The sequence below is a fragment of the Poecile atricapillus genome, chromosome 7 (assembly GCF_030490865.1).
Source record: "Poecile atricapillus isolate bPoeAtr1 chromosome 7, bPoeAtr1.hap1, whole genome shotgun sequence".
In the NCBI taxonomy this organism is placed as follows: domain Eukaryota; kingdom Metazoa; phylum Chordata; class Aves; order Passeriformes; family Paridae; genus Poecile; species Poecile atricapillus.
Genome location: NC_081255.1, coordinates 10,367,766 through 10,393,135, shown reverse-complemented (window position 1 = coordinate 10,393,135; position 25,370 = coordinate 10,367,766). Strand labels below are relative to the sequence as shown.

Below are 25,370 nucleotides of genomic sequence, written 5' to 3'. Positions count from 1 at the left end.
AAGTCACTGAGAGTTTGTCAGGTTCTCTAAGCAGGATGTAGGGAAATTCATCTGAGAGTGTCTCCAGTGCTGTCCTTCCCGTCGTTCTGAACTGCCATTCTTCTGTTCCTGGAGCTGCCAGTGGAGGAATAGAAGTTGTTTGAGTAGGGGAGAGTCAGAGCCCTGGTTAGAGCTCACTGCAGCAGCTGCTGGCTGAGCCTGGCTGGCACAGGAGAGCCCTGTGTGCAGCCATGGACAAGCAGCAGGCACTGTGTTCTCCTGGAATTAGCAGGATTTGCCGGTGTCAGAGGTGTCCTTCTGCTCCAGAGCTCGTGTAGGGCTCAGAGCTCAGGACTGCAGCGATGGCAGAACATTGTTTAACAAGGAATTTTAACAACAGATTTTAGGAGTCTTGTAAGATGCTGCCATTCGTGTTTCTGTTCTCAAAGTCATGTAAAAGTGCAGTTTGTCAAAATAAAATATTCCCTCAAACTTTGCTGCATTTCTTTGAATCAGAATTGATCGTTACCTAGACTAAATCTTAAATAAAAGCTTTCAACAGCTTTTGTTACCCTTGAAAGACTTTGCTCTACCCAGCCATGTTTGTTAACATATTTTTGACAGAAAGGAGGAGATTAAATTATTCAGAAAAGTATGAAAGAAATCATTCAAGAATCTGTGCACAAAAGTAATGAAATCGGTGTCACTTGAGTTCATGTTTATTTATTTAGACAGGAAACGATCAAGAAATGAAATCATGAAGGCTTATTCCCTAATGACTTTTTATAATGAGCTGTTTACCTAAATTGCTAAATGACTAATCTATTTTTATGCATTTGAAATAACAGGAAGGTCATTTCAGAGGCTCTTCAGTGCCTTTTGCCCCATGATGGAGCCAGGATTACCCAGGGGTTTTGCTGGAGCAGGCCAGGTCCTGGTGTGCCGGGTGCTCCCTGTGCAGACAGGGCAGCTGCTGCAGGTGGCATTCTGCTGGGGCAGAGAATTACTCATAAATCAGCTGGACTTCATTCTTGGTATTTCCAGTGCCAGAGTGGAGTTATTGCAGCAGATTGGTTTTTCCACAGGAATGACACACTTGTGTAAAATTCACGAGGTGTGATCAGAAAGAAGCCCGTGCCCTCGGCTGGTGCCAGGGTGGGAGCTGGGGATGTCTGTGTCTCCTGGAGGTTTGTTAGCCCTGGCTGCTGAGCTCTCAGCTCACAGAGAGCTGTGCCCAGAGCTGTGCTGCACAGAGGGAGCTTTCACCCCAGCCTGGGAGGTTATTGTTGCTGTCCCAGCTACTCTGTGCTATGTGCAGCATGTTGTAATTCTAGCCTCCAGCCCAGCCAGTCTGCCTTCATGTATCTTCAAATGTTGTAAACTGGAGATTGTATAATTCCTCTTGGTGTGAAATTATAGGTGGCAAACGGTTTTATGCTTGTGATACATGGGGCAGCTGTGTCTTTATTTCTGCAGTGATCTGAAGCGTAATTATCCATAATGAGCTCACCCCATAAAAAAGCTGCAGCAGAGCTGGTAGAGGAGGTTCACATTTATGAGTTGTGTCTTGAGGACATCACTGGAGTGAAGCTGGAGACTGGTGAGAACACAGCAGTGTGAGAGGCCTGTTTGGGTGTTTGGGTCAGTCTCCAAGGACACTCCTGCAGCAGGGCTGGGAGGTTTCTCCCTGCTCCTCGTGTCCTGGCTCTGTCCTCCAGGCTGTGCTTCCCTCAGCCCTTCATGCAGCCCACCTCACCCTGGTGGGCACCTTCTGGCCTTGGGAAGTATTTGAAAAACACTTCTGAGTTCCTGAAGGACGTTTTTGCTCATTCCCCAGTTCATGAAGTAAATCATATCCCTGTCCAGCACAAACACCTTCTGGGTGAATGTGGGTGAAGAAATGACTGCCAGCCCAGCTGCCCCTCTGCCTGGGAAAGGAGGCACCCCTGCTTCAGAGCAGGACTCGTACATTGAAGCTGTAACTCTCCTGTTGCTGTAGCTGGGAGACAGAAAGACAGACAGAAGCTGTCTGCCTTTATTAGCACTGTGTTCAGAGCAGCTCTGCAGCGCTTTCAGAGTTCACTGACACATGCTCTGAATCACTGGAGCTCCAGTGAGGGGACTGCTCGCCCCACACACACAGGACATGGTGTTAGAAATACTCTTCTACGAGCAAGAGCTGATTGCAGTATCTAAACAAATGAGGTAACTTTATGTGGCCAAGTGAGACAGGTGGAAAATTCGGCTCACGCTTTGGATACCGTCCAAACTATAAAGATATTTCAGCTGGGAGGGGATACAGGCTCTCACTGGCCTGCAGGCTTAAACCAGTGACACACTTTAACACCAGGGTACAAGTGATACTGGGGGATAGGCAAGGTCCATGCCAATGAAAACGTGATGCTGCCTCTTGGAAATAAGAATTAAGGCCAGTAGTTAAATTAATTTTACCAGTAGGTGCCTGCAACTTGAAATGCCACAGTTCAAAGGTAAGGGTTAAGTAAAATAGGAAAACATTAAGGGAAAAACTAGTGGGGTTAAAATGCTGGCAAATAAAGATTGATTAAAGATTAAAAGCTTACTGCAAAAATCTTTAAAGGAGCACTAAAAAGTCCAATGGGGTTAAGTAACACATTAAAGTCAATTCATAGAAGTAAGAAGATGATATCTTTTAAACAATGGGCATTGCAGCCAAATGAGGGAATGGGAAAAAAAAAAGAGGATAATTTCTGGCAGACTAAATGTCAAATCATAAGAAGTTAAGCCAGAAGATGATACTGAGCAACAGCATGCCTGAGGCATAAAAAAAATAGTAAAAATATTTTTCAGAGGAAGCCTGCCAGGGAATCTCTAGTGCCTGTGGAGGACCAAGGTGTAGAGGAACCCTCACAGTGGAAGTCAGCACTGCTGAAGGAAGGAGTGAAGTGTTCTTGTGCTGGTGTTAACCACTGAGGCTGTATAAACACGAGGAGAATGGCAGGTGACAAATGAGGCAAGCTCCTAAAGCAGGGCTTCAGCTGCAGTGTCAGTTCTGCAGCAGCTGGCAGAGTGTGAGAGCTGAGAGTGTCCTGGCACGAGCAGCAGATGGGGAGGAGAGCAGGGCTGATCCCAGGACAGCCCTACCTTAGTGCTCCACTGCAGGCCCCAGGGGGAGGGAGGATAAGGGTGCATTCAAAAACCCTTAAAGCGTTCAAAAACCTTGGAAAAAGATGCTTCTTTGAGGCTGCTGGAGGGAAGTGGCTTTTGTGAGGCAAGAGGGAAGGCTCACTCAGAGATCAGTGTCTCTCTAAAGATGGGACAGTTCTGCAGTGGAGAGGAGGGAAGGCTGGCTCATGGATCAGTGTCTCTCTGAAGATGGAACAGTTCTGCAGTGGAGGGGTTGTTCCCAGGAGGTTCTGCCCCAGCTCTGTGCTGGGGAGCTGCTCCAGTGCCTGCTGCACTCAGAGGGAGCAGTGCCCTGCTCTGGGACAAGCCCTCCAGCCCCAGCTGTGGAAAGAAGCCTTTCCTGGAATGCCCTTCCAGGCTGTTCTCCTGTGTGCAGTTTTATGTCCTGTGAAGTGGGTAGGTCTGGATTTGCAGGCAGTGTGGGAAGTTTGTTTATTCTTTTAGTGCCTCCCAAGTGGGCATGGGATGGTTCTGACTAGGAGCACTGCTCTTCCTTTAGCCTCTTTCCTTCACTCCCAAGAGTTTTTTGTGCAGCAGAACTCCTTACCCTTGCCTTTGTTTTCTCTTTGGGTTTTTGCCTCTTGTCATTAGCATTGTCACAGCTGATTTGGTTTTAAATATGGTCATCCTGCAGCAATGCTACCCTGCCAACAACACACACATGCACAGCCAGAGCTGTCAAAAATGTCTCTGTTTTTTCCGAGAAATACTCCATCTGAGGGAGTTTTAAATGAAGTGCCTGTGAGGGTCAGCTCTGGCGAGTCTGATCTTCTCTTGCTGAGGTGACCGTCGGCTCCCTCTCCAAAATGAGAGCAATCACACCAAGTCCACCCTGGGCCATCTCTGCAGGAGCTCATGTTCTTCCTCTTAGAGGGAAGTGATGCAGCATGGAAAGAGATTGAAAAGGGAGGTGGGCAATCCTGGGGAAGAGCAGCTTCCCTCTCCCTGGGATCTCCCAGGCTCTGCAAAGCAGAGCTGGCACGGGCTGGCCACGGATTGCTCACGGGTGCTGCTGGCCTCTTCCAAAAACCACACTTCTGGAAGCTCAGGGCAGGTGTGCTCCTCACACACAGCCACTGCCAGTCTCTCTGGTGCCTCCATTATTTACTTCAGAGGCCACAGAGAGCTCGTTTCCTCTGGTTTTCTTGTCTGCCTCTCATGCCTGTGTGTATCTCCCTTGGATGACCCCTGAGAGCGCTGCTCCGACGGGTCAGACACTGAGAGACCCTCTCTGCTGGCTGTCAGCTCTGCCAACAGCTCATGGCTTCTCAGGGGGACACTGATGCTGTGGATCCAGTGCTCCTGGACTCCTAGAGACGCCTGGCCCACGGTCTGAGGGGTGGCAGGAGACCTGGAGACTGAAATGCCAGGATCCCAGCCTGTGCCTGGGGCTGAGGACAGCTGAGTTCACACAGGCGAGACCGCTGCAACCGCTCTGCTTGGAAGTAGTTCCAAGTGGGAATTTGCTTTTAAAAAGGGAAGTTATTTGGGTCACACTGTAACTTTCTCCCTTGCCTCAAACAATCCTGTCCAACAAAGCAATCTGTAAATGTTTTAGCAATCCTGCTGCGTTGTTGCAGCGAGCGTATTTTTAGTCTGTAACACTGCTTCACTTCTATACTTATTTGGTAGTGTATACCAACCCTTCAGAGGGAAACATTGGCCAGATGTGCTGGGCAGGACAGTCAGGGCTCCTCAGAGGAGATGAGCTGGAGGATTGCAGCAGTGACAATGTGAGGTGACCCCTGAGTGAGGTGTGGGGACAGCTGCAGCCCTTCAGCAGAGCAGGGACAGAGTGCAGCTGGTGCCTTCAACTCATGAAACTCCTGCTTTCCCAGCCCTGCTGCCCTAAACATGAGCTCTGCATTGGGCCAGGGAGGTTACAACAAAAACTATTTGGGTAATTAGGTGCTAAATCATTCCTAAAGCTCAACTTCATCGTTGTCAGCTTGCAGAGCTCACACAGAGCACCCAGGATCTGGAACATGTTAGTGGCTCTGGAAGCTGCCCTGGTCTCTGCTGCTGTCAGAGGTGGGCTGCAGAAGGGGCTCTGAGTGCAGAGTAATGCTGAGACCGAAAACTTTCTCTTTAGAAGGGACTGTGGGAAGTACAGAGTGTGAGTAGGTGTTGGGTTTGGAGCCAGGGATGGTTTGCTGGCTCCTGTTAACATCAGTTAAACTGGTTCCATGGATAGCAAAGGCACCCTCTGCTCCCCACCACGAGGAGGGGATGATTCTCTGTCCTTACTGACAAAAACAGGTAGTTAAAGTAAGGATGGGGCAGGTGATTGCCCTCCCTGTGCCTTACCAGGAGCAGGGACCAGATCTGTAATCCAGACCTGTGTGGCTGATGGCACCTTAAATGTGTGTCAGTGAGCCCAGCAGATACAGAGCCAGGCAGGTTCTGAGCATTTTGGGGTCAGAAAGCAGCCAGTAGTTGCAGGGTTATCTGCTGAAAAGGGCCTGAGGACTGAGGACAGCACTGAATGATAGAGTATTGGTCCCACAGAGTAATTTTTGGTAATCCACTGTGATATTGCCCAGAGTAAAGTAAAATACATAGTTCTGGTAGAATAAGGATCTATAAATGTACCTGTGGCATGAGTGCACCTTCAGAGAGCTGTAAAGCTTTTCCATGGTGTTTGTAACAGTCCAGCAAGCTCAGGTGGCCTTTCAGGGGAGCTGTTTGAGTTTCTCTGCAGACAAGTTTTCACAATGAACATTTGCTGCTGCAAAGCTTTTTGGGGAAGATGTAATAGGAAAGGATAAATTATCAGAACTACATCTTCTTTAAGACAGGTGTGTCCATAGGGCCAGACATCCTGATGATATGTGTAAAGGTGAAGTCTGTGGAGACAGCTGGCATCACCATTTGTTCTTATTAACTGCAATTAGCAAGGCAGTTCCATTGCCTGCCTTTCAAGGCCTCTGCCCATCTTGTGCCTTTCTCTGAGAGAGCATCTCCCATAGAATGTCTCCCAGACATTTGAACACTCAGCTGACTGATAGATGTCAGTGCTACTGAGGAGGATTTTGGTTTTATGGCCTTTTCAGTAAGACAGTTCTGACAGTGCTTCAAATATGAAGACAATTTTCCATCATCCTCGGTAATTTGTAGCAGTAGTTAATGGCCTCAGCCTTATTTGGTTTTGGTTTGGACTACAGACTTTAGCTTTCTTCTGCTGGCTCTTGCAGCATGATTGTTTGTAGGGGAAGAGCAGCACTGGGAATTAGGTTTCTGTTCCCTAGACCAGGCTTGTGCTGGGAGTTTGGTAGAGCCTGCAAGAGCCAGCGAGGCTCTTTGGGAAAGTGCAGCAATGCTTGGCACAGTTACCTTTGCTATTAATTTGAAATAGTCAATCATCTGAAGCACGGCTTTTAAACCTGTTAACAAATAATTAACTGCAGCACAGGCTCTTGGGCCAGCAAGGATGGCTTCCTAAGCTGAGTCTGCACCATGTGAGAAACTGTATGTTCTGAACTTGAAAGAGGAGCAATAAATCTATTTATAAATCCAGACACCTCTACAGGAGATCCGTTCCTGTGCTTTCACTTACGTAATCCCACCAAACATCAGTCACAGGTGACTCAGTTCAGTGAACTTTGGAATCCCTGGGTGTCAGGGTTGCTCTGGCTCTTGGGCACAGCCCCGTGTGGTGCAGCTGGCAGCGCTGACACCCAGCCAGCCCTTGGGCTCAGGCAGAGCCAGCTGTGCCTCCCAGGCACCCAGGGGTGCTGGCTATGCCCAGGCAGGGCAGAGGGGGCTGGCTGTGCCCAGGCAGGGCAGAGGGGGCTGGCTGTGCCCAGGCAGGGCAGAGCTGTGGCTGGCTTACTGCTGGCACACTTTGTTGGGAGGGAGCTGTGTCAGCACAGGGGGATCCCAGCTGGCCAGAAAGGGCTGGGCTGGTTCCCCAGTGCCACCCACACAGCTCAGCTCCTGCCTGGGCACCGGGATTGCTGTTCTCCTCCATTGTGCAATGCCCAGAAGTTAATGATAGCCCTCTGTGCTGGCTGCTGTGGCTAGTCAGGGAAGCTCACTGCATTACCAGGACGTTTTCCTGGCCCTGGCCACCATCCCACCCCACCTCACCCTCTTGTGGCTTTGGAGCACTGTTTCTCACGGAGCTGTCTCCTGTCAGCTGCAGCCTGGGAGCTGAGGAGCTGTGGCCAGCTGGCTGTGTCACAGGGAGCCCATCTGTGCCATTTGCTGGCTCCAGGCTCGGTGCCCCTCAGCTTCCCCTGGTGCCCCTCTGCCCCCCTTTCCAGCCCGCTCTGCTGACTGCTCCTGAGCCCCTGGGGTGGGAGCAAAGAGCACCTCCAGAGGCAGGGAGAAAGGGTGACCTGGAGGGACGGCCTCTGAGAGGGTCCCAGGAGGGATGAGGTGTGTCACCCCTGTGCTTCCCAGGGGTTTGGGTCAGTGGCACAGAGACCTGCACAGCTGCTCCTGGCTTCAGTCACTTGGTGGCACATACAGAGCTTTTTCCATTTCATTTCTTGCAGGTGGGAGCTTTGATTTCCCTTGCAGGCTCTCAGCCCCCTCAGCAAGGGTTTGCTCCTGCTTTTCATTACTGTACCAGACATAGTTGATCTAATGGCTTCCACAGGTGGCGTGGGGTACAGGAGGGTCCGGCCACGGTTGTCAGCTGTCATCCAGAGTCAGAGTTAATCCAGGAAAACAGTAAAAATTAGTAATGTATATTGCATTCCTGCAGTCCATACGCTTTCCATTAGGTGATGTTCCACCCTCCTCAGCACAGAAGGGAAGCCCTGCCAATGGCAGTCTTCTGACTCTGAAAGGCTTGGTCGTGCCTGGAAATCCGATCTCAGCTCTTGCATTCCTGGGCACACTGTCTATGCAGGGAACAGTCTCCCACCTTTAAATGCAGGCAGCAGATGCTGGCCATGTGCACAGCCTGGAAACCCAGCAGCTCCTGTGGCAGCAGATGTGCACACTGGGGTCCCCTGTGCTGCTCAGGGCCTTCTGTGTCCAGGGGTCTGCCAGGGGAGTGGCCTTGCCCAGTGTCACCACATCACTCAAGTACAACAGCCAGCTCAGGATGGGAATGAGGCACAGTTAATTCTTCTGAGAGATCACATTTTAGCTTCTTTTAATTAATAAACTGGTGAAGAAATTCCTCAAGATCCTCAGTGTCAAGAGGGTTACAGAAAATGAAACATTCAGCTTTCTTAAATAAACCTTATCTTCAATCACTCCCATGCTTTAGTGGCTCAAGAACAACAGTTCTGTAATGAATGTTTCACGGTGCAAGTTCCATGGGTAATTATGTGCAGATGAAGAAGGGGAAATAGAAGCCATTAATTTCCAGGTATAAGTGCAGATGCAGAGTGTGGTGTGGGCTCTTTGGGATGTCACGAGCAGTCTGGGGCTCTGCTGTGTGGGATGGAGCTCCACGTGTGCAGCTGCAGAAGGGGAGATCCCCCACTGCAGCTCCTGCTCCAGACAAGAAAAGGTCCCCAAAGCTCTGTGGGGATCCCTGGCTGGCAGGGCCAGCTCTGACCCGGTTTTCTTTATCCTGACCTGTGCAGAGAACGTGATCAACGGGCAGGACTATGAGGTGATGATGCAGATTGACTGCGAAGTGATGGACACCAGGATCCTCCACATCAAAAGTTCTTCTGTCCCTCCGTACCTGCGCGAGCAGCGCAGGAATCACAGCGGCAGCTTCTTCAGCTCGTCCCCCTCGGTCCCCGAGACGCCGCACGCCCTCAGGGCCATCGTCAAATCCCTTCGGTAGCTCCTGTGGCAGCCACCTGCTGCCTCCAGCCCTTCCCTGGCAGCTCCTGGGGCTCCTGGCCCAGTTCCTGGCCAGTTCCTTCAGCCCGTTCCTGTGCCTGACCCGAGCCAGTGGCCGCAGCCTGCCCGGGGCTGCACGGCTCAGCTGCCTGGGGCCAGTCCTGGGCCCTGCTGGCCATGGGCTATCCCTGCTGCGTGTCCACTGGCCACAGCTGGGGCTTCTGGGGCCTGCTGACCATGGCTATCCCTGCTGCGTGTCCACTGGCCACAGCTGGGGCTTCTGGGCCCTGCTGGCCATGGCTATCCCTGCTGTGTGTCCACTGGCCACAGCTGGGGGTTCTGGGCCCTGCTGGCCATGGGCTATCCCTGCTGTGTGTCCACTGGCCACAGCTGGGGGGTCTCTCCTGGGTTTGTCCCCGTGAGGCTGCTGGAGCTGGGCAGGTGAGCCAGAGCCAAGGCAGCAGATGCCCACCCCTGGGATCGTGGCGCTCTCCCCGCAGTTCCTGGGCAGCCCGAGGATGCCCTGTCCAGCCCCCAGCTGCTGGGCCTGACCACACAGCCCCTCTCCTCATCATTCCCTGCCCAAATCCTGCCAGTGCACGAGGCCCTGGGATGCAGCAGCGTGGTGGGGCAGCCCAGCCCAGCCGCCCAGGAGGGTGCTGGGACCCTGCTCTCACCACTAAAGCACCAGTTCTGCTGAGAACAGCCCCTCGAGGCACTGCCAGCACCTGCCTGGCTCTCCAGGATCCTGCTGCTGCCTTCCCCGGCCCGTGGGGCTCCATGGCTGAGGGCTTGGCCCAAAGGAAGTGATTTCATGCAGCAGATGCATTTGTAAAGTTTGGGTTTTTTGAGTTTGTTGGGTTTTTTTCTTCCTGGTTTTTGTTTGCGTGGGTTTTTTTGTGTGTGCTATTTAATGCTTTCCACTGCTAACAACAGACCATGGCCCTGCTGGGGCAGAGGGGCTGCTTCAGTTCCGTGGGACACAGCCACAGCACCTTCTCCTGGAGCCTCACACACGCTCAGCCCCACACACCCCTCTGCCCTGCTAGCACTGACACCCCTGGGCAGGGGGGGAATGTTCTGTTCACCCCAAACGCTGACTGCAGCCAAGTGCTGCCGCTGCAGAGCGTCTGTGGAGCTCTGTCCACTGATCTGTCCCTGTTTGTCAGCAGAGCCAGGCTGGAGCTGGGCCCAGCAGCTCCAGCACACTGGTGCTCGGCTGGGATGGGCTGCCAGCACACCATTAGCCTTGTGTAATGACTCCAGCATGTTGTTACATTATTTTTTCTCCCCTGGGCAGTTTGCACAGAAGATGATGAGTTTCAGTTTGCCAGCCAGCTGCCATTCCTTCATGCTCTGAGCGCTAACCACCTCATGTGGGGTTTTTAATTATTATTATTATTATTATTATTATTATTCGTGCATGTGTGTGGCTGTTAGGAAATAAAGGTTGATCCCACAGCAAGACAAACAGCTGCAGGGCAGGGAGGAGGAGGATGAGGAGCAGTTCCCCCCTGTGCAGTGTGTGCCCTGCAGCAGTGTGGAAGAGCTGTGCCCTTTGCCACGTCCTGCAGGCAGCGCAGGCCCCGTCCTGGCGGCGCTGGCGCTGCTGGAAGGAGCCGGGCTGGGCTCTCTGCTCACACCCCTTCACTTTCCTGGCCTGGCCCCACCTGAGCGTGGGCCAGCTCACACAACAGGCAGAAATGACAACCCCAGCGGTGCCCCAGGCAGGGGCTGCTGGCTGCTCTGGGGAGCTGGGGAGGGCACCGGGTGCTGGCTGGGCTTGGCACGGCAGGAAGGGAGGGCTGCTGGGGGCTGGGGGCTGCTGTGGCACCACATCCTCAGCCAACACCCCTGGGCTCCGGTGCTGGAGAGCATCTCTCATCCTGTGTAATTCTGTTCTCTGTGTCCCTAGTACTGAAGGCAATAAAATCCTTCTTTTATTTATTACTAATAACTGTTATTGTGCTTGTTAATGCTGTTTTCCTTAGGCAAATTACTGGAACACATGTCCTGGTCTGTCATCTCTGGGGCTGCAGCGTGGCTCTGCTTGGCACAGTGCTGGCACTGCCCTTGGCACAGCCACCCTGTGCCCCTCCTGCTGCTGGAGACGGGGCACCCTACACGAGCTGCTCAGCCAGGGCCTGCCAGAGCAGCCCATGAGGGCTGGATCTGGCCATGCCACCCTGCCCCAGTGCCAGTCCCAAGCAGCCTTAAGCCCTCTGGGGTTTGTCTCCGTCTGGTGTGCAAACCAGCTCTCCCCAAACCACCCAAAATCCCCCCAAAACACCCCTGTGCGTTTTCATGCACCCAGAGGGTGTAGCAGAGCCAAAGAAAGCCCCAAAGAGCTGCGAAGGTACTGGATCCTTTATTACTGACAGCAGGTAAATACAAGATGCTGGTGGGCAGGAGGGCAAGGGCTGTCTGTGCCTCTGAGAGGGGATCCTGATGGTGCAGGAGCAGGGAAGGGAGGAGATGGAGAGGCACAGCCAGGGCTCTGCCAGCCCCTGCCCAGGCAGCCCAGCTGAGCAGAGCCTGCACCCAGCACATGCCAAGGGGGGCTACTCTGGGTTACAGAATGAACAAACAAAAGCCATCCACACGTATTTACAGCATCCCCCTCCCGCCGCCGGCTCCCTCCAGGCTCGGGGTGTCAGGAGTCAGGGCTCGGGGTGCACCCGGCCCCCCAGAGCGGCCTGCAGAGAGCAGAGCCCCATCGGAGGGGACAGTCCTCGGCGTAAGTACCAGCACCAGGGGCTGCTGGAGCTGTGCTCGCAGCCCCGATGTACAGCAGGATCTCCAAGGGGCTGGGAAGGTGGTCCTGAGAGACGGGACATGCCCACGGGACGTGCGGGTGCTCCAGCAGGACGGGCAGCAGCAGCGTCCCGCTGGGACCTGCTGAGTGCAGCTGTGCCCTGCTTCGGGGTGCCTCGCTGATCAGATACAAACATCATCGGGAGCACCTTGTCTGGGCCACCTCCTCTTCCCCGGGCAGGAGAGCTGGGCCTGCCCTTCCAAAGGAGAACCTCCTTCCCCTGGGAAGGAAAATCAGAAGCAAGGATACAGCAAAGACGAAGGGGGTGGTTCTGGCCTGGGGATCGATCTACAATCCACCATAAAAAACCAGCTTGGAACAAAACCCATCATTTACTCTTCAATTTGTACAAAATAACAATAATAACAATAAAAATAATAATAAAAGGTGCTGGTGGCCCCTGGCTTGCAGTGCCCCACTGCGGTGGGGGGTCTCAGTAGGCAAAGATGACGTGGTAGGTGACTTGGTGGCCATTGTCCCAGGCGTAGAGCAGGCGGTCCTTGGGGTTATAGTCTATCTGTGTGGTGTAGGCGTACTCGTTCTCAAAGAGCAGCCTGGGGATGATCTGCGTGTTGGTGTGCGTGTCAAAGGCGTAGGAGATGTTGGCGTTCCTCTTGTTGTAGCTGTCGACCGCGTACAGGACCCCACAGATGACAAAGCAGTTCCCGTAGAAGTTCTTTCGCAGCCCTGTCCTCCACGTGGTCTCCTTCTGCGTGCTGAGGTCGGCCGCGTTCAGCTTGCTCAGCACGATCACCTCCTGGCTGGAGCCCTCGTAGCTGATGGCCGGGTAGATGACCCACAGGCCGTTCTCGTCCACCGCAAAGTCCACGTCGGAGTGGCCCCGCCACCGCCACGGGGTGGACTCCTCGTAGGCCACGTCGTGCAGCATGGCCCAGGCGGCCACGTAGCGCTGCTTCAGGTCGTACTTGATGATGTTGCGCGTGAAGGCGCGGTTGTAGTAGAAGGAGCCGTTGTAGACGACGTGTCCCGTGCCAATCCAGCTGTATGGGAGCTTGTAGGAGTTGCTCCAGCGACCTGCAGGGCAGACACACCTGCCTGGTGAGACCTCCCTTCGCACTGGGGTGGGGGCACGCTCTGCCCCAGCTCTGCCTGCACCCCCTCCCCAGCCAGCAGGCACAGCCTGAGCTGTCCCACGTTCGTACCCCACACGCCGGGTGCCAGCAGCCAAGGGTGGATGGTCCCCAGGCAGATCATCCCCCCACGATGCAGCATCCCCAGGAGTGAGGATGCTCCTTGGATCAGTGGTACCAGAGCTGGTGCAAACCCACCTTGCTTGAAATTGTCAAGGTTCCTGAACTCCACCAGTGTGTTCCCGTAGTAGTAATTGGTGACGTAGATCCGCTCCTCCTGGGCCAGGGGATCCTTCATCCAGGCTCCCTCGTTGCGCCCGTAGGTGTTCTGGGTGGTGGGCCCCGAGATGGTGGACAGCGTGTCCTTGCAGCGCCCTGCAGGGATGGGAAAGCTTGTGAGGCAGAGGCAGGGCTGCCACACTGGAGGCACCACCCCCCTGCAGCCCCTTGCTCACCCAGCAGGTACCTCCTGCCACCCCCTGCCACCCCCTGCCACCCCTGCCACCCTGGCCCTGCTGCAGCTTTGTGAGGTCCAGCAGGACCGGCCAGACCCCACAAACATCTCCCCACAGCCTCAGCCATGTCCCTGCTCCAGCTGAGGCTGCTGCCTGTCTCAGGTCCTGTCTCTTTTGCTGTGCCCAGCCCAGCCCCTAAAGGTGGGAGGAAACTACAGTAGGTTCCAGAGTTAATAAGTAGACCTCAGTGAAGTGGACATGTCCAGCTGCCATCTCCGTGACACCTCCCACTGTGACCAAATCCAGGAGTGCTGTGCTCAGCAGGACACACTGTGGGCATGAGCCAGCCCCCCTCACACGGCAGGATGGGTGCAGGACCTGCAGCACTCACTCACCAATGATGCTCCTGATGTCCTCCTCCTCCAGGCCCTCCTTTGGGGTGGCAGGGGTGGCCGGGCTGACCGGCGTTGGGGGGGTGTTCGCCTGGAGCCAAGTTCCTGGGCTGCTCTCCACCTCACTCCAGCCTCCAGCGGGGGTGGCCACGGGCAGAGTCTCTGTGGCCATGGCCACCAGCGTGCTGGCCAAGGCTGCTGGCAGCTGTGGGGTGCCCTCCTCGGGCAGATCTGCCAGGACGGTGATGGGCCCTGGGGCGGTGGGCTCCGGCGTGGTGGGGGACAGGGACAGGGACAGGGTGGCCGTGGCGGCGGTGCTGGCGGCTGGAGGGGTGGTGGGAGCGCTGCCCGGGGTGGGTGGCCAGCCCACGGGAGAGGGCTTTCTCACGGCCTCGCCTGCCCTGCTGCTGGGCCTCAGGAGCTGGTCCTCTATCAGCAGATCCACCGTGTTGTCCCCGCTGAACAGCTCGTCCGCTGCCGAGCACAGGCACAGGTGTCAGCCCCGCAGCCCCAGCCAGCTCCCACCCACCTGTCCTGGGGTGACACCACCTCTGCAGGCTCTGAACCACCCGTGTTCCCTCCCCACGTCCCCTCAGAGAGCCACAGTGCCCGTGGCAGGAGATGAGTGAGGCCCCAGCACCTCAGGCCAGGCAGGGCAGGAGGTGATGGGGATCAGCTCTGCCCTGCCGGGACCTCCCAGAGACTGGGCAGGATGGAGACCCAGCTGCATCCCCAGGCAGATGCCACTCACCTAACCCAGAGTGCCAAAGCAGGTGCCTCAGCTGGGGCACGGGGACCACTGGGGTTCCCCAGCAGTGGGGTTCTCCTCCTCGTCAGGAGCTCCCAAAGCCCCGCAGGGCTCAGCCCCTGCTCCCAGCACAGACCCCTGGCCATGCTCGGACCCCTGGCCATGCTCGGACCCCTGGCCATGCTCGGACCCCTGGCCATGCTCGGACCCCTGGCCATGCTCAGACCCCTGGCTGTGCTCTGAGCTGCCTCCACCCTGCACTCTGCACAAACCTCCCGGGAGGCCACTGGGCAGGCAGAATTGAAACACGAGCACGTTTAATAAACCTCCATTTGCTCCTGGAGAGGTGTTGATGCTGGGTGTTTTGAACTGAAGCAGTGACATATTTCCTCAGCTCCCGGGGATTTTCCATGGAATAACAATGCTACAGTGGCCCACATCCGCAGCTCACAGGCTGCATGGCCACGAGGTGCCGGCTGTCCCACCTCCCCCTGCTGCTCCCACACATCCCCAGGGGATGAGGCACTGGCTCTGCTGCGGGATGCAGCCACCATCCCACCAAGCACGGCTTCATACCCAACTCACGTTGCTCCTCGATGTCATTCTCGGACTCGGTGGACTGGGCTTTGTAGTAGGTGACCCCTCGGACAATGGTGGGCTTGGAAGGAGGCCGGCTCCTCACCCGCAGCTTCCTCTGCAGGAGCTGCTCGGGCTTCTTGTCCTCCAGGGAGAGCTGCAGCTCCGGGAGGGATTCCACCGAGTTGATCTGCTGGGAGATGGTCTCATCCTTCAGGAATCTTTCTTCGTATTTTCCCTGGAAAAGACACAGGAGGTTGTTACCAAGTGGGCCAGAAATGCCACTTCTTGGCAAGAGTGGGTCAGGCTGCACAGCCCCACGCCAGGCAGGAGGATCTGAGCTCCCTCCTTCCTCAGGGTGTCCCTCAGTGCATTCTGCCATGGGAACCCCAGGAGACATTCCTCAGGGTGTCCCTCAAGGTGTCCCTCAGTGCATTCTGCCATGGGAACCCCCAGGAGACATTCCTCAGGGTGTCCCTCAGGGTGTCCCTCAGGGTGTCCCTCAGTGCATTCTGCCATGGGAACCCCCAGGAGACATTCCTCAGGGTGTCCCTCAGGGTGTCCCTCAGGGTGTCCCTGAGTGCATTCTGCCATGGGAACCCCTAGGAGACATTCCCCAGGGTGTCCCTCAGTGCATTCTGCCACGGAAACCCCCAGGAGACATTCCCCAGGGTGTCCCTCAGTCTGTTCTGCCATGGGAGCCCCCAGGGTGGCAGAGCAGCGCTGCTCCAGCTGCAGTTCTGGGGCCAGGCTGCATGCAGCACACGCTGTGGGATGCGGGGCAGGCAGGAGGAGCGGGCTGGCTCCAGATTTCAGAGTGTGCAATGTGCACTGAGCTCTCCCAGCTCGGAGAGGCTGAAGGCACCTTCCCAGCAGGAGAGGGAACCTCTCGGAGCAGGAACCCCCCGGGCAGGGACCAGCTGCCACAGCCCGGGTCTGAAGGATTTCATCTCATTAAAGGAAATCGGAAAGGCAGCCTGAGGGTTGAAGCGGTGCCCATTTGGCTGAGAAGATGGGCCCTGCTGCAATTAGCAGCGAGAAAAGGGGAATATTGGGAAATGAGGTCACTCGGGGTAATAAAAGCCCCGCGCTCCGCTCCCCTGCCTGGCCGGGGCTGGCTCCACTCCAGCGGGCAGCAGCTGCTGAGAGCAGGCTGGGGAGATGGGCAGTGGGGCTGGGGAGATGGGCAGTGGGGCTGGGAGCAGGGCAGTGGGGCTGGGAGATGGGCAGTGGGGCTGGGGAGATGGGCAGTGGGGCTGGGAGCAGGGCAGTGGGGCTGGGAGATGGGCAGTGGGGCTGGGAGCAGGGCAGTGGGGCTGGGGAGATGGGCAGTGGGGCTGGGAGATAGGCAGTGGGGCTGGGAGCAGGGCAGTGGGGCTGGGGAGATGGGCAGTGGGGCTGGGAGATGGGCAGTGGGGCTGGGAGATGGGCAGTGGGGCTGGGGAGATGGGCAGTGGGGCTGGGAGATGGGCAGTGGGGCTGGGGAGATGGGCAGTGAGGCTGGGAGATGGGCAGTGGGGCTGGGAGATGGGCAGTGGGGCTGGGGAGATGGGCAGTGGGGCTGGGAGATGGGCAGTGGGGCTGGGGAGATGGGCAGTGGGGCTAGGGAGATGGGCAGTGGGGGACAGGAGGCAACAGGAGGGGACAAGAGGCGACAGGAGGGGACAGGGGGGGACAGGAGGGGACAGGAGGGGACAGGAGGGGACAGGGGGGGACAGGGGGGGACGGGGGGGACGGGGGGGACGGGGGGGACGGGGGGGGACAGGAGGGGACAGAAGGCGACAGGAGGCGACAGGAGGCGACAGGAGGCGACAGGCTGTCCCTGCAGCGAGCCCCAAGCCCTGCTAATCAAAGGCTGTTTCCCACCGCTTCCCGCAATGACATCAGGCTTTCCAAGCGGCTCAGCCACCGCTGACCTCGAAAATCAACATCCCACCTCCCCCTGTTTCCAGCTCCATCCCGTCCCAGCAGCAGCTGGGCTGTGCCGAGACACTTCTGGGGCTTGGGGGCGCATGAACAGGGCCCCTCCAGCCGGGAGAAATCCCCCGGGAGCCCAGGGCTGGCCGGGCAGCAGCGGTGACACCGAGCTGTACCTCTGGGTGAGCGTAGGCAGCCTCAGCATCCCGCTGCAGGGAGCTCTCCATGTCGGCCAGGCTGCTGCTGAGGAGCCTGGAGCAGTTCTCCCTGCCAGGGGCATCCTGCAGAGCCTCCTCCCCGCTGGCTCCAGCCCGCTGGCCTTCCTGCGTCAAGTTCCTGGACATGCCCTAGGAGAGCAAGGGAGGAGACTTTACCCCACTGAAGGACAAGGGGTGCTCTGTTCTCTGGCCCCCGAACCACAGCCCTGGAGCTCCGTTCTGCCATCCTGGGCTCACAGCTGGGGATTCTCCACGAGGCTGGGAGCTTCAGCTGCTACAAAGATGCCCCTGCCCCCAGTGGGATCCCCATCCCTGGTGTGCATATCCCAGATCTTTGCTGCAGGTTCCCTGGACTGGGAGAGTGGCCTTGAGGCTCTTCAGCCCCCATCTTCATCCACACTTGCCAGCAAGTTCATCTTGCATTTACTGATCCCACTTTCCTGGCCTGGTCACACAGTGCCTGGTCACACAGGGACTGCTCCTCCTCAACACCCTCTGCTCCCACAGAATCTGAGAATCTGGGGACAGGACAAGAGCCAGTGACACCCAGAGCAGCTGTCCTGTGAGCAGGGGGGAGCTGGGGCTGGCTGCAACTCATCCAGCAAGCAAAACCCTTCACCCTCCTCAGTCCCCAGCCACGGGCACACCCCGTGCCCGAGGGATTGCTGCGGTCTCTGCTCATCCCTCCTTGGGCTCCCACACCTCACACAGCACCTGCTTTGGGGGGCACATTGGTCACTTCAGCACAGGCACTGGTTACCCTGATCCTTCACTCTCAATCTGTCCTGCCATCCATTTCTCCTAAAAGCCACTGTGGCCTCCATCTGGGACCTCCAGGTTGGCAGCTGGTGGGACAAAGCTGATGTGAGCTGAGGACAGGGCAGAGGAGCTGCCTCTCTAGAGAACGCACTCCATGGACCAAGAATTGGGAGTTCCTTCCCTCTACTGACACCATCGGTCTAAAACACCTTCTTGTAGTGGAAAGAACTCGTGAGACCTCCTAACCTCTGTAAACCAGAGGAGTTAACCCCCAGTCCAGCAGGAACTCTCCAGCAAGCGTTTTGCTGCAACAAGCAGAGGAACAGGGGGCCTCATGATGCTCTCCCAGGAGCAGCTCTCGACACCATCCTCCTTTGGAGAGGATGAGTGATTCCAACAGCCCTCACCACTTCTCCTGTGTAATGTTTGCTTTATGACCTGCTCAGGGACAGCATTTGCCTCCCCTGGAGCGGAGAGGCAGCACCAAAGGCTGGCCAGTGATGGATGCAGCAGAGGCTGCTCAGCTGCCGCGCAGGGCAGCAGCTGCCAAAAGCACACCCGCCCGCCAGGGCCATGCTTTGAAGCCGTGCCAGGCTCCAGTTCAGCACTCAGCTGTCCCTGCTGTCAGACCCCGGGGCTGGTGCAGGGTGTGATCCTCCTCCACATCCTCTGGACAGGAATTCCCGTGCTAAGCCAGCAGCAGGAGGCATTTCACACCTGCTGCCTGCATCAGCTGGGCTCTGCCCCAAGCTCTGGGCAATCTCCTTCTAAGCCAGGCCTCTCCTGTCGTCCTCCATCCTGTCCAAGTGCCTGCAGGCAGCCTCAGCTGCTTTTACATGATCCTGCAGCCCCACTTCTGGGAAACCAGAGACTTCTGTGAATTCCCTGCTCCTGCACCTCTGCAGCTCCATCTCAGGCCAAACTCCTTATGCCATACGGAGCTTTCTGCCCATCTGCCTCCCTGTGGCACACAGGCACTCCTGAGCAGGGTGACCAGGCTGCAGAAGCCAGCCCGTGTGCCCAGCGTGCCACCAGCACTGCTGGCCCCAAAGCCCCGGCAGGAACTGGCTGCCAGGCAGGGCCACCTTGGTACTGGAGCAGAGCGCAGGGACAGCCCCACCTGAAATAATCCCTTGGCAAGCCCAAGGAAGGACTGAAGAACACGCTAAACCACAGGAAGAGGGTGGGATTGCAAAGGAGAACATTGGTGCTTTGTTATTTTCAGACCTCAAAACCCCTTTTGAGTCAATTTCCATGCTTGGAAAGCCAGAGCCCCCCAGGCAAACGTGCTCCCCTCAGCTGTCTCCCTCCTGACCCCGGGATGGAGCACGCCGTGCCTTCCCGAAACACTTTAAAGTGGAATTTTGGCTTTATAAATCATCGCCTCTCAGCTCCTGGCTGGAGACGAACAGGACTGCTCCACTCCGACAAGAATGTGCAATTACCGTCCCAGATACGGACCACGGGAGAAAACTCCAGTATTTAATCTGGCAACCTGTTCCTACATAGCTGAGCTCAGCTTAAACTGCAAACCCTACCCTGTGCTAGCCAAAGAAATATTAAACTGTATGGAAGTGAGAATTATTTCACTGGAAGTCTGCTCTAAAATAAAATGGAAGCTTGAGGGTTCTGCTCTGTTTTAACGGAGGCCAAGACGTAACTTGGTCCTCCAGGAATCTGCGCTCCTTGGCTCCCCACAGTCCTGCTGGGTGTACCCCTGCACCAGCCTGGACCTCTCGCCCCCACATCAAACAGCTCCAAAGCTCCTGCTTGACAGCAGCCAGCACACCAGCCCACAAGGAAAAGGGAGAAGAGGAAAAACTGAACAGCAGCGCCTTCTGACCCAAAGGAGATGCTGCTCCTGGTGAGGCCATGCTGGGATCCCGCTCCCAGTCCAGGCCCTGGGGGACTGGGGGAGCTGGAGAGGGTCAGGCCAGGCTGATGGGGTGGGGATGCACTGGGCACTCCCTGTGGTCCGGTCTGGTTCAGGGATCCAAGCCTGCTCTGGTTCAGTTTCAGCCGAGTGAACATTTCCTCCCAGCAATGTGGCTCTGAATGCAGCAGGGCAGCAGGAACTCGGGTGAGGCCAGTCCCACCGGGGCCAGGGACACTGCAGGAGAGCAGGACTCACCTCCTCCAGCTTCTCCACCCGACCCACCAGCTTGGTGGTGACTGAGTGCAGCTTCAGGAGGTCTAAGCCATAGAAGGCACTTTCCAGCATCTCGACGATGGAGGAGAGCTGCAAGGCAAGGGCAGAACACGGTCAGGAGCAGCACTGGCTCTAACACACCCCATGGAGCTTCCTCAGCCGAAAGGGCCAGGGTGATGCACCCACCTGAGTGCAAGAATTTGGATTAAAGAGCAGGTTTTCCCTTACACAGCCCTGCTGCACTGCTGCCCTGGTCAGAGCACAGCATGCAGAGCAGAACTCGCCACCCCCACGGAGCCCCAGGACTCCAGGAGCACATTTTGGATGCTGGAGATCAGTAGCAGAGCAAGGTAAAACACTGCTCTCTTTGCCAGCTCTAGGCAGGCTCTCCCAGGAGCCCAAAGGCTTCACTGCTCCACCAGTGATGTGACTGCCAGCAAAGGAGGCAACAAGAAAAAGGCAGCTCAATTTGAGATCAGACTCTGAGTTCGTGCCATCCTGTGCTCTTTTTCCTGGAATAAGAAAATACTTGTTAAAAAGTCTTGAAATACTCTCCAATTGCAAGGGTGAAGAAACAGAAATTCAGTGCCAGCCTGGCAAGTGTTGCCTTTCTGAAGAACAATTTTATCAGAGGGATGCTGCCCTCTCCTGCAGCCAGCCCTTTGACAGACAGCCTGTGTTGAACCCCCCCTGTGCCTGTGTCCTGCCCAGCCCTGGGTCACCATTCCTGGGGATATGGAGGGAGCATGGCACGGCTCCACGGTGGGAAGGGCTCCTGGGCCACCTCCCCTGCATGGCCCTGCAGCCCCCGTGGCTGAGCAGCATTTCCAGTGCATGGGAATTACTGCAGGGCAGTGACATTTTCTCCCAGCAGCTACAAACCGGTCAGCAGAGCTTCATAAACATGGGAGAATCACAGGCAGCGCTGCTGGCAGCACTTGGAGTTTCCACCCCGGCCTCTGCAGCCTCCCTGTGGAGCTGACAGCAAAGGAAAGATTTTTTGGGCCAGATAAAATGGCAGCATTAAGAGACAAGAGCTGTTTTATGGCTGTGCATCCACTTTCCACTGAGAGCTGGATGGAGACGGCCGATACAATGCACAGGGCCTGCCAGACAGCCGCTGGAGACAAGCGCTTTCCCTCCAGGCTGGACAATTTCCATCACTGCACAAAGGTTGCAGACCACATTAACCTCCTTCCCAGTGATCCTGAGCTCAGCCTCCTCGCACTGACTCTGCACCAAGACCCCCAAAATCACGCTGTGCCTGCGAGCAGCACGCTGCCCTGTCACAGGAATAGATGTGAGATTCAGCTGCTCCCTGCCAGCACCACACTGACCTTCCCCTGAAGAGCACACTGATGTTCCTATCAGCTCGCTGCTCCCTTCCCTTCACCCACTGTGGCCTTTCATGCTCCATGAATTCCCACTGGACCTTACTAAAGGCACAGAAGGGACTGAAACCTTCTGCTGGGGAGCCCAGGGCAGGCACTCGACTGAGTCTGGCTGCCCTGGGCTGTGCTCCTGCTGCCTGGATTTCTCTCTCTCTCTCTCTCTCACCATTCCCTCAGGGATTCATCCTCCAGCCCACCCAAGGGAGGGACCTTCCCACAGCTGTCCCACACATGGAGTACCCAGGGCTTTTGTGTCAGACCATAAGAAAGTCTGGTAAAACACAACACACAAATGACCCTGTGCCCTTCCTGCTGCTGGACCGGGCAAGGGAGATGCTTGTCGGAGCAGCAAAGGGAGTAAAACCCTCTGGGGCTGCTCAGAGCTGTGGGGTGGCTGTGGGAGCTGCTCCTCATGAGAGGCACGAGAGTTGCAGCTGTGTCCTCTCCTGCTTCCCAGCTTCTCCAGGAAGGGGCTGTTCCCAATGATCCCGACCCCCGGAGGGGCTCTGGGCTTGGAGGGAAAGAAAGCGTTCCTGCTGCCCAGCTCCTGGATGGAGCTGGATGGCAGCTCAGGAGAGCCCCGTGTGTGCTTGGAGAAGCCCTGAGGAGGCTGTTCCTAGAGGACACAGCCGTTCCCTCACCGCAGCTGGCTGCGAGCTGCTCCCCACTGGAAGCGCGGCCGGAGCCAAGGGCAGCCAGGCACGCTCTGCTCCTCCCCGAGGAGGATGAGGAGGACAGAGCAGGAGCTGCTGGCACGGGAACTCTGCCTGCCTCCCGGCAAGGGACCACCAGGGTGGCTCTGTCACCTCGGGGCTGTCCCCTCCCCTGAGCACAGAGAGCTCACCACTCTCACCTAAGGCCATGTGGGACCTCCTGGCTTTTCCCCAGACGAGGGACCACGGAACAGCCCCAGACTGGGACCCCTCCTCCCCTGAATGATGGATTGTCTGCCTGTGCCTGTTTATCTTCCCTAGCTGCAGGACAAGGTGCCTGGACAAGAAGCTGCTGCCTGTCTGCAGTCGGACACGATGGAACACATCCTCGAGCTCCAAGTTAATTACAACGAGCCCATCGTGGTGGCCTCGATGGCAGCTGCCCCACGGCGCCTTGCACGCTGCCTGCCTTCCCACCCGAGAGGGATTCGGGGGCACCAGTGCCACCAGCACCCAGCCTGCCCCTCCAGGGGCTCCCCAGGAGCTCCCCAGGACTGGAGCAAGCCAGTGGCACCTCCTGCCGCCCTGCCCTGGCAGCAAACTGGGAACCCAGCAGGGTCTGCTGCCAGCCAAAGGAAGCACCCAGTGAAAGTCAGGAGCGCTTAAACACCACCACTTCTGGGGAAGAGGGATGTATGACTACAGAGATAAAATACTAAACAGTAGAGAAGTGTCAGCCTTTGAAACAACAAATCCATCCTGCCATCAGACAGCTGTGCATCACACCCTCACGCTGACGCATCAGCAGCTCCCGGCCCGTGGAAGCCAAAACAGCTTTTTTTGCGTGGGTCCTTGGGAGTCCCTCTCTGCAACAGAAAAAAGAGCTGGCAGCTGCTGAGCGGAGCAGAGCTGTCCTCCAGGGACACTTGGGGCTGGGCAGAGGGCAGGGAGCAGCCCAGTCCCTGCAGAAAGCCACGGAGGAGCCCAGGCAGCAAGGGATGAATCAAGTGAATCATCCACTGCAGCTGCTCGACTCAATCCCTTAAGCTGAGCTCGATTTTTATATCAAACATGCAGATATAAATGTAACTAGGAGATCGTTCAGGGAAAAAGGTTAGGGAGCAGGGTTTTTTTAGAAAAAGCTCAGAAAGAAAAGGCTTCAGATGATCTTCTCGTCCCCGAAGAGTCGGGGGCTGAAGAAGCTGCTCCCCTACCTTCAGGTCGCTGCTCTCTGCCTCCCGCAGCTTCTTCAGCCTGAAGTCTCCCTCGCAGGGGTTGAGGGCCGAGGGGGGAGCCACGCACGCACACTTGCAGCTGGGTCCTGACGTGATGGTTTCCACCGTGTAAAAATCCTCGGCTCTGAAAGCGCCCTCGTTAATCCTCTGGCAGGCGCCACGGCCCAGGGGTCTGACCAGGCATTTGCAGCGGCAGTCGGAGCCCTCGGACACCGCCTTCACCTTGTCGTAGTCACCTAGCAGCTGAGCACAGGCCAGCAGTGAGCAAACCTCGCTTCCTCCGCCCGCACGGCCGGGGACAAGCACGGCCTGCAGCCCAAGGTCCAAGCAAGGACACTCTGGGCACCCCGAGCCCCGAGGAAACCGGCCGGCTCTTCCAGAACCTGCCAGCCAAGGAGCCTTCTGGAGAGCTCAGAGCTGCTCACTGCCCACGAGAGGAATAAAAACTGGCTTCTTCCAACAGGGTGGTTTTTATTCTGCTGTGAGCAGAACGCTGCTTTGAATTTTAAATACAAGAACTTTAAATTTTTCCGCTTTCCTTTAATGCTCTGTGTGCAAAAGACCCAATAAGCCACCTGCTCCCCAGAGCAAGAGCGTTTTACACAGGCCAACAGGGCAAGGGTGCACTGGGTGAGGGACTGAAAGGCACCCCATAAGCAGCGTAACCTGGTGGTGAAGCAGTATTTCTGATCAGCCCTATACAATGCCAGGAATTTCCTTTACGGAGATTTGCAGACAGCGTTTCTGAAAGCCCAAGCACAAAAATAACTTTGGCGGTTCGTTTCCAATGGTCTCTGCGTTAGCCATTTCCGAGGGCAGATAATAACACGCTGCCTGATCAGCCAAATCTGACAGAAACCTCCACCGCATCCCACTGGCAGGGAACGAGCCTGGATCGGCACACAAAGAGGCCCCACCAATTCTCCTCCCAAGGAGCTCCCTTTTTCTCTGAGTGCCCCCGGAAAAATGATAGGACGGAGTCTGTGAAGGGCTCCCTGACGGGCTTCACCGATTTCCCTGCGCCCCGGGTGAAGGATGAACTTCCTCCAGCGCGCAGCATCACCGGGAATGCCCGGCCGGCATCCCCCGGGCTGCGGCAGCATCATCCCCCAGCACCCCCGACAGCGCACGGCCAGCACGGCTCGGAGCGAGCCCGGAGCCCCCGAGCTCCCCGGGAGCCCAGGCTGAGCCCAGGCTGAGCACCGGCAGCCCTGCGGAGCAGGCAGCATCAGGGGGCAGGATGGCTCAGCAGGCAGCACCAGGCGGCAGGATGGCTCAGCTGTGCCCCGAGGCTCCCCCAGCCCCGCGGTACCTGCGAGAGGATGTTCTCCTGGTTGTCCGCCTCGTCCTGCAGCGGCTCCGCGGAGGGCCCGGCCGTGCCGGAGGGGGGGGTCCCTGCCCGGGTGGGGGTCCCGGCCCGGCAGCCGGCGCCCAGCGCGGCCAGGCAGAGCAGCAGCGGCAGCGGCCGAGCCATGGGCGGGCGGCGGAGGGGCCGGGGCAGGCGGGAGCCGCCGCTGCTCGCTCAGGTGCGGAGCGGCGGGGCCGGGCTGCCCCCCCGCTCCTCCTCCTTCCCTCCCTCCGCTCCTCCTTCCCTCCCTCCCTCCATCCCTCTCCTCCTTCCCTCCCTCCGCTCCTCCTTCCCTCGCTCCGCTCCCCCCTCCCTCCCTCCCTCCGCTCCTCCTCCTTCCCTCCCTCCGCTCCTCCTCCTTCCCTCCCTCCGCTCCCCCTCCTTCATTCCCTCCCTCCCTCCCTCCCTCCCTCCCTCCCGCTCCTCTCCCGCTCCTTTCCCCTTCGCCGGCGCTTCCCACCCTCGCCCGGGGCTCCCCGCAGCCGCTCGCTGCTGGGGCCCGGCGGGGCTCCCGGGGGTCTCGGGGCTCCCGGAGCTCTCGGGGCTCTCGGGGCTCTCGGGGCTGTCCCGGAGCTCTCGGGGCTCTCGGGGCTGTCCCGGAGCCCGGAGCAGGCTGCGGGGAGCCCCGGCACGCTCCGGGGAGTCGCCCCCCGCCTCCCCCGGGGCCTGCGCTGCCGCTCTGCGCCCGGAGAGCCCGAGCATCCCTCCCCTGCCGTGTGCCAGGC

At 57.3% G+C, this 25,370-nt stretch overlaps 2 protein-coding genes across 4 annotated transcripts in view; one reads left to right on the top strand and one right to left on the bottom strand.

The window, feature by feature from the left end:
• The window catches only part of ATF6 (activating transcription factor 6), a 70,671-nt gene extending 59,829 nt beyond the window's left edge, over nt 1–10,842 (top strand). For both annotated transcript variants that reach the window (XM_058842747.1, XM_058842746.1), the window contains exon 16: nt 8,691–10,842. In XM_058842747.1, the coding sequence (XP_058698730.1) occupies nt 8,691–8,899 (209 nt within the window). In that variant the 3' untranslated portion in view covers nt 8,900–10,842. The remainder of the gene's footprint in view (nt 1–8,690) is intronic.
• A 405-nt stretch (nt 10,843–11,247) lies between these two features.
• On the bottom strand, nt 11,248–24,874 carry OLFML2B (olfactomedin like 2B). 2 transcript variants are annotated; one of them, XM_058843017.1, is made up of 8 exons: nt 24,610–24,874; nt 23,277–23,540; nt 20,001–20,108; nt 17,069–17,239; nt 14,976–15,213; nt 13,655–14,125; nt 13,003–13,179; nt 11,248–12,748 (listed from the first exon to the last, which is right to left on the bottom strand). In XM_058843017.1, the coding sequence occupies exons 1-8, from the start codon at nt 24,769–24,771 to the stop codon at nt 12,147–12,149; spliced, it is 2,193 nt and encodes a 730-aa protein (XP_058699000.1). In that variant the 5' UTR covers nt 24,772–24,874; the 3' UTR covers nt 11,248–12,146. The 2 variants fall into 2 exon arrangements, with proteins under 2 accessions (XP_058699000.1, XP_058699001.1); XM_058843018.1 differs by having other exon boundaries at nt 14,985–15,213.
• Between the last annotated feature and the right edge of the window lie 496 nt (nt 24,875–25,370).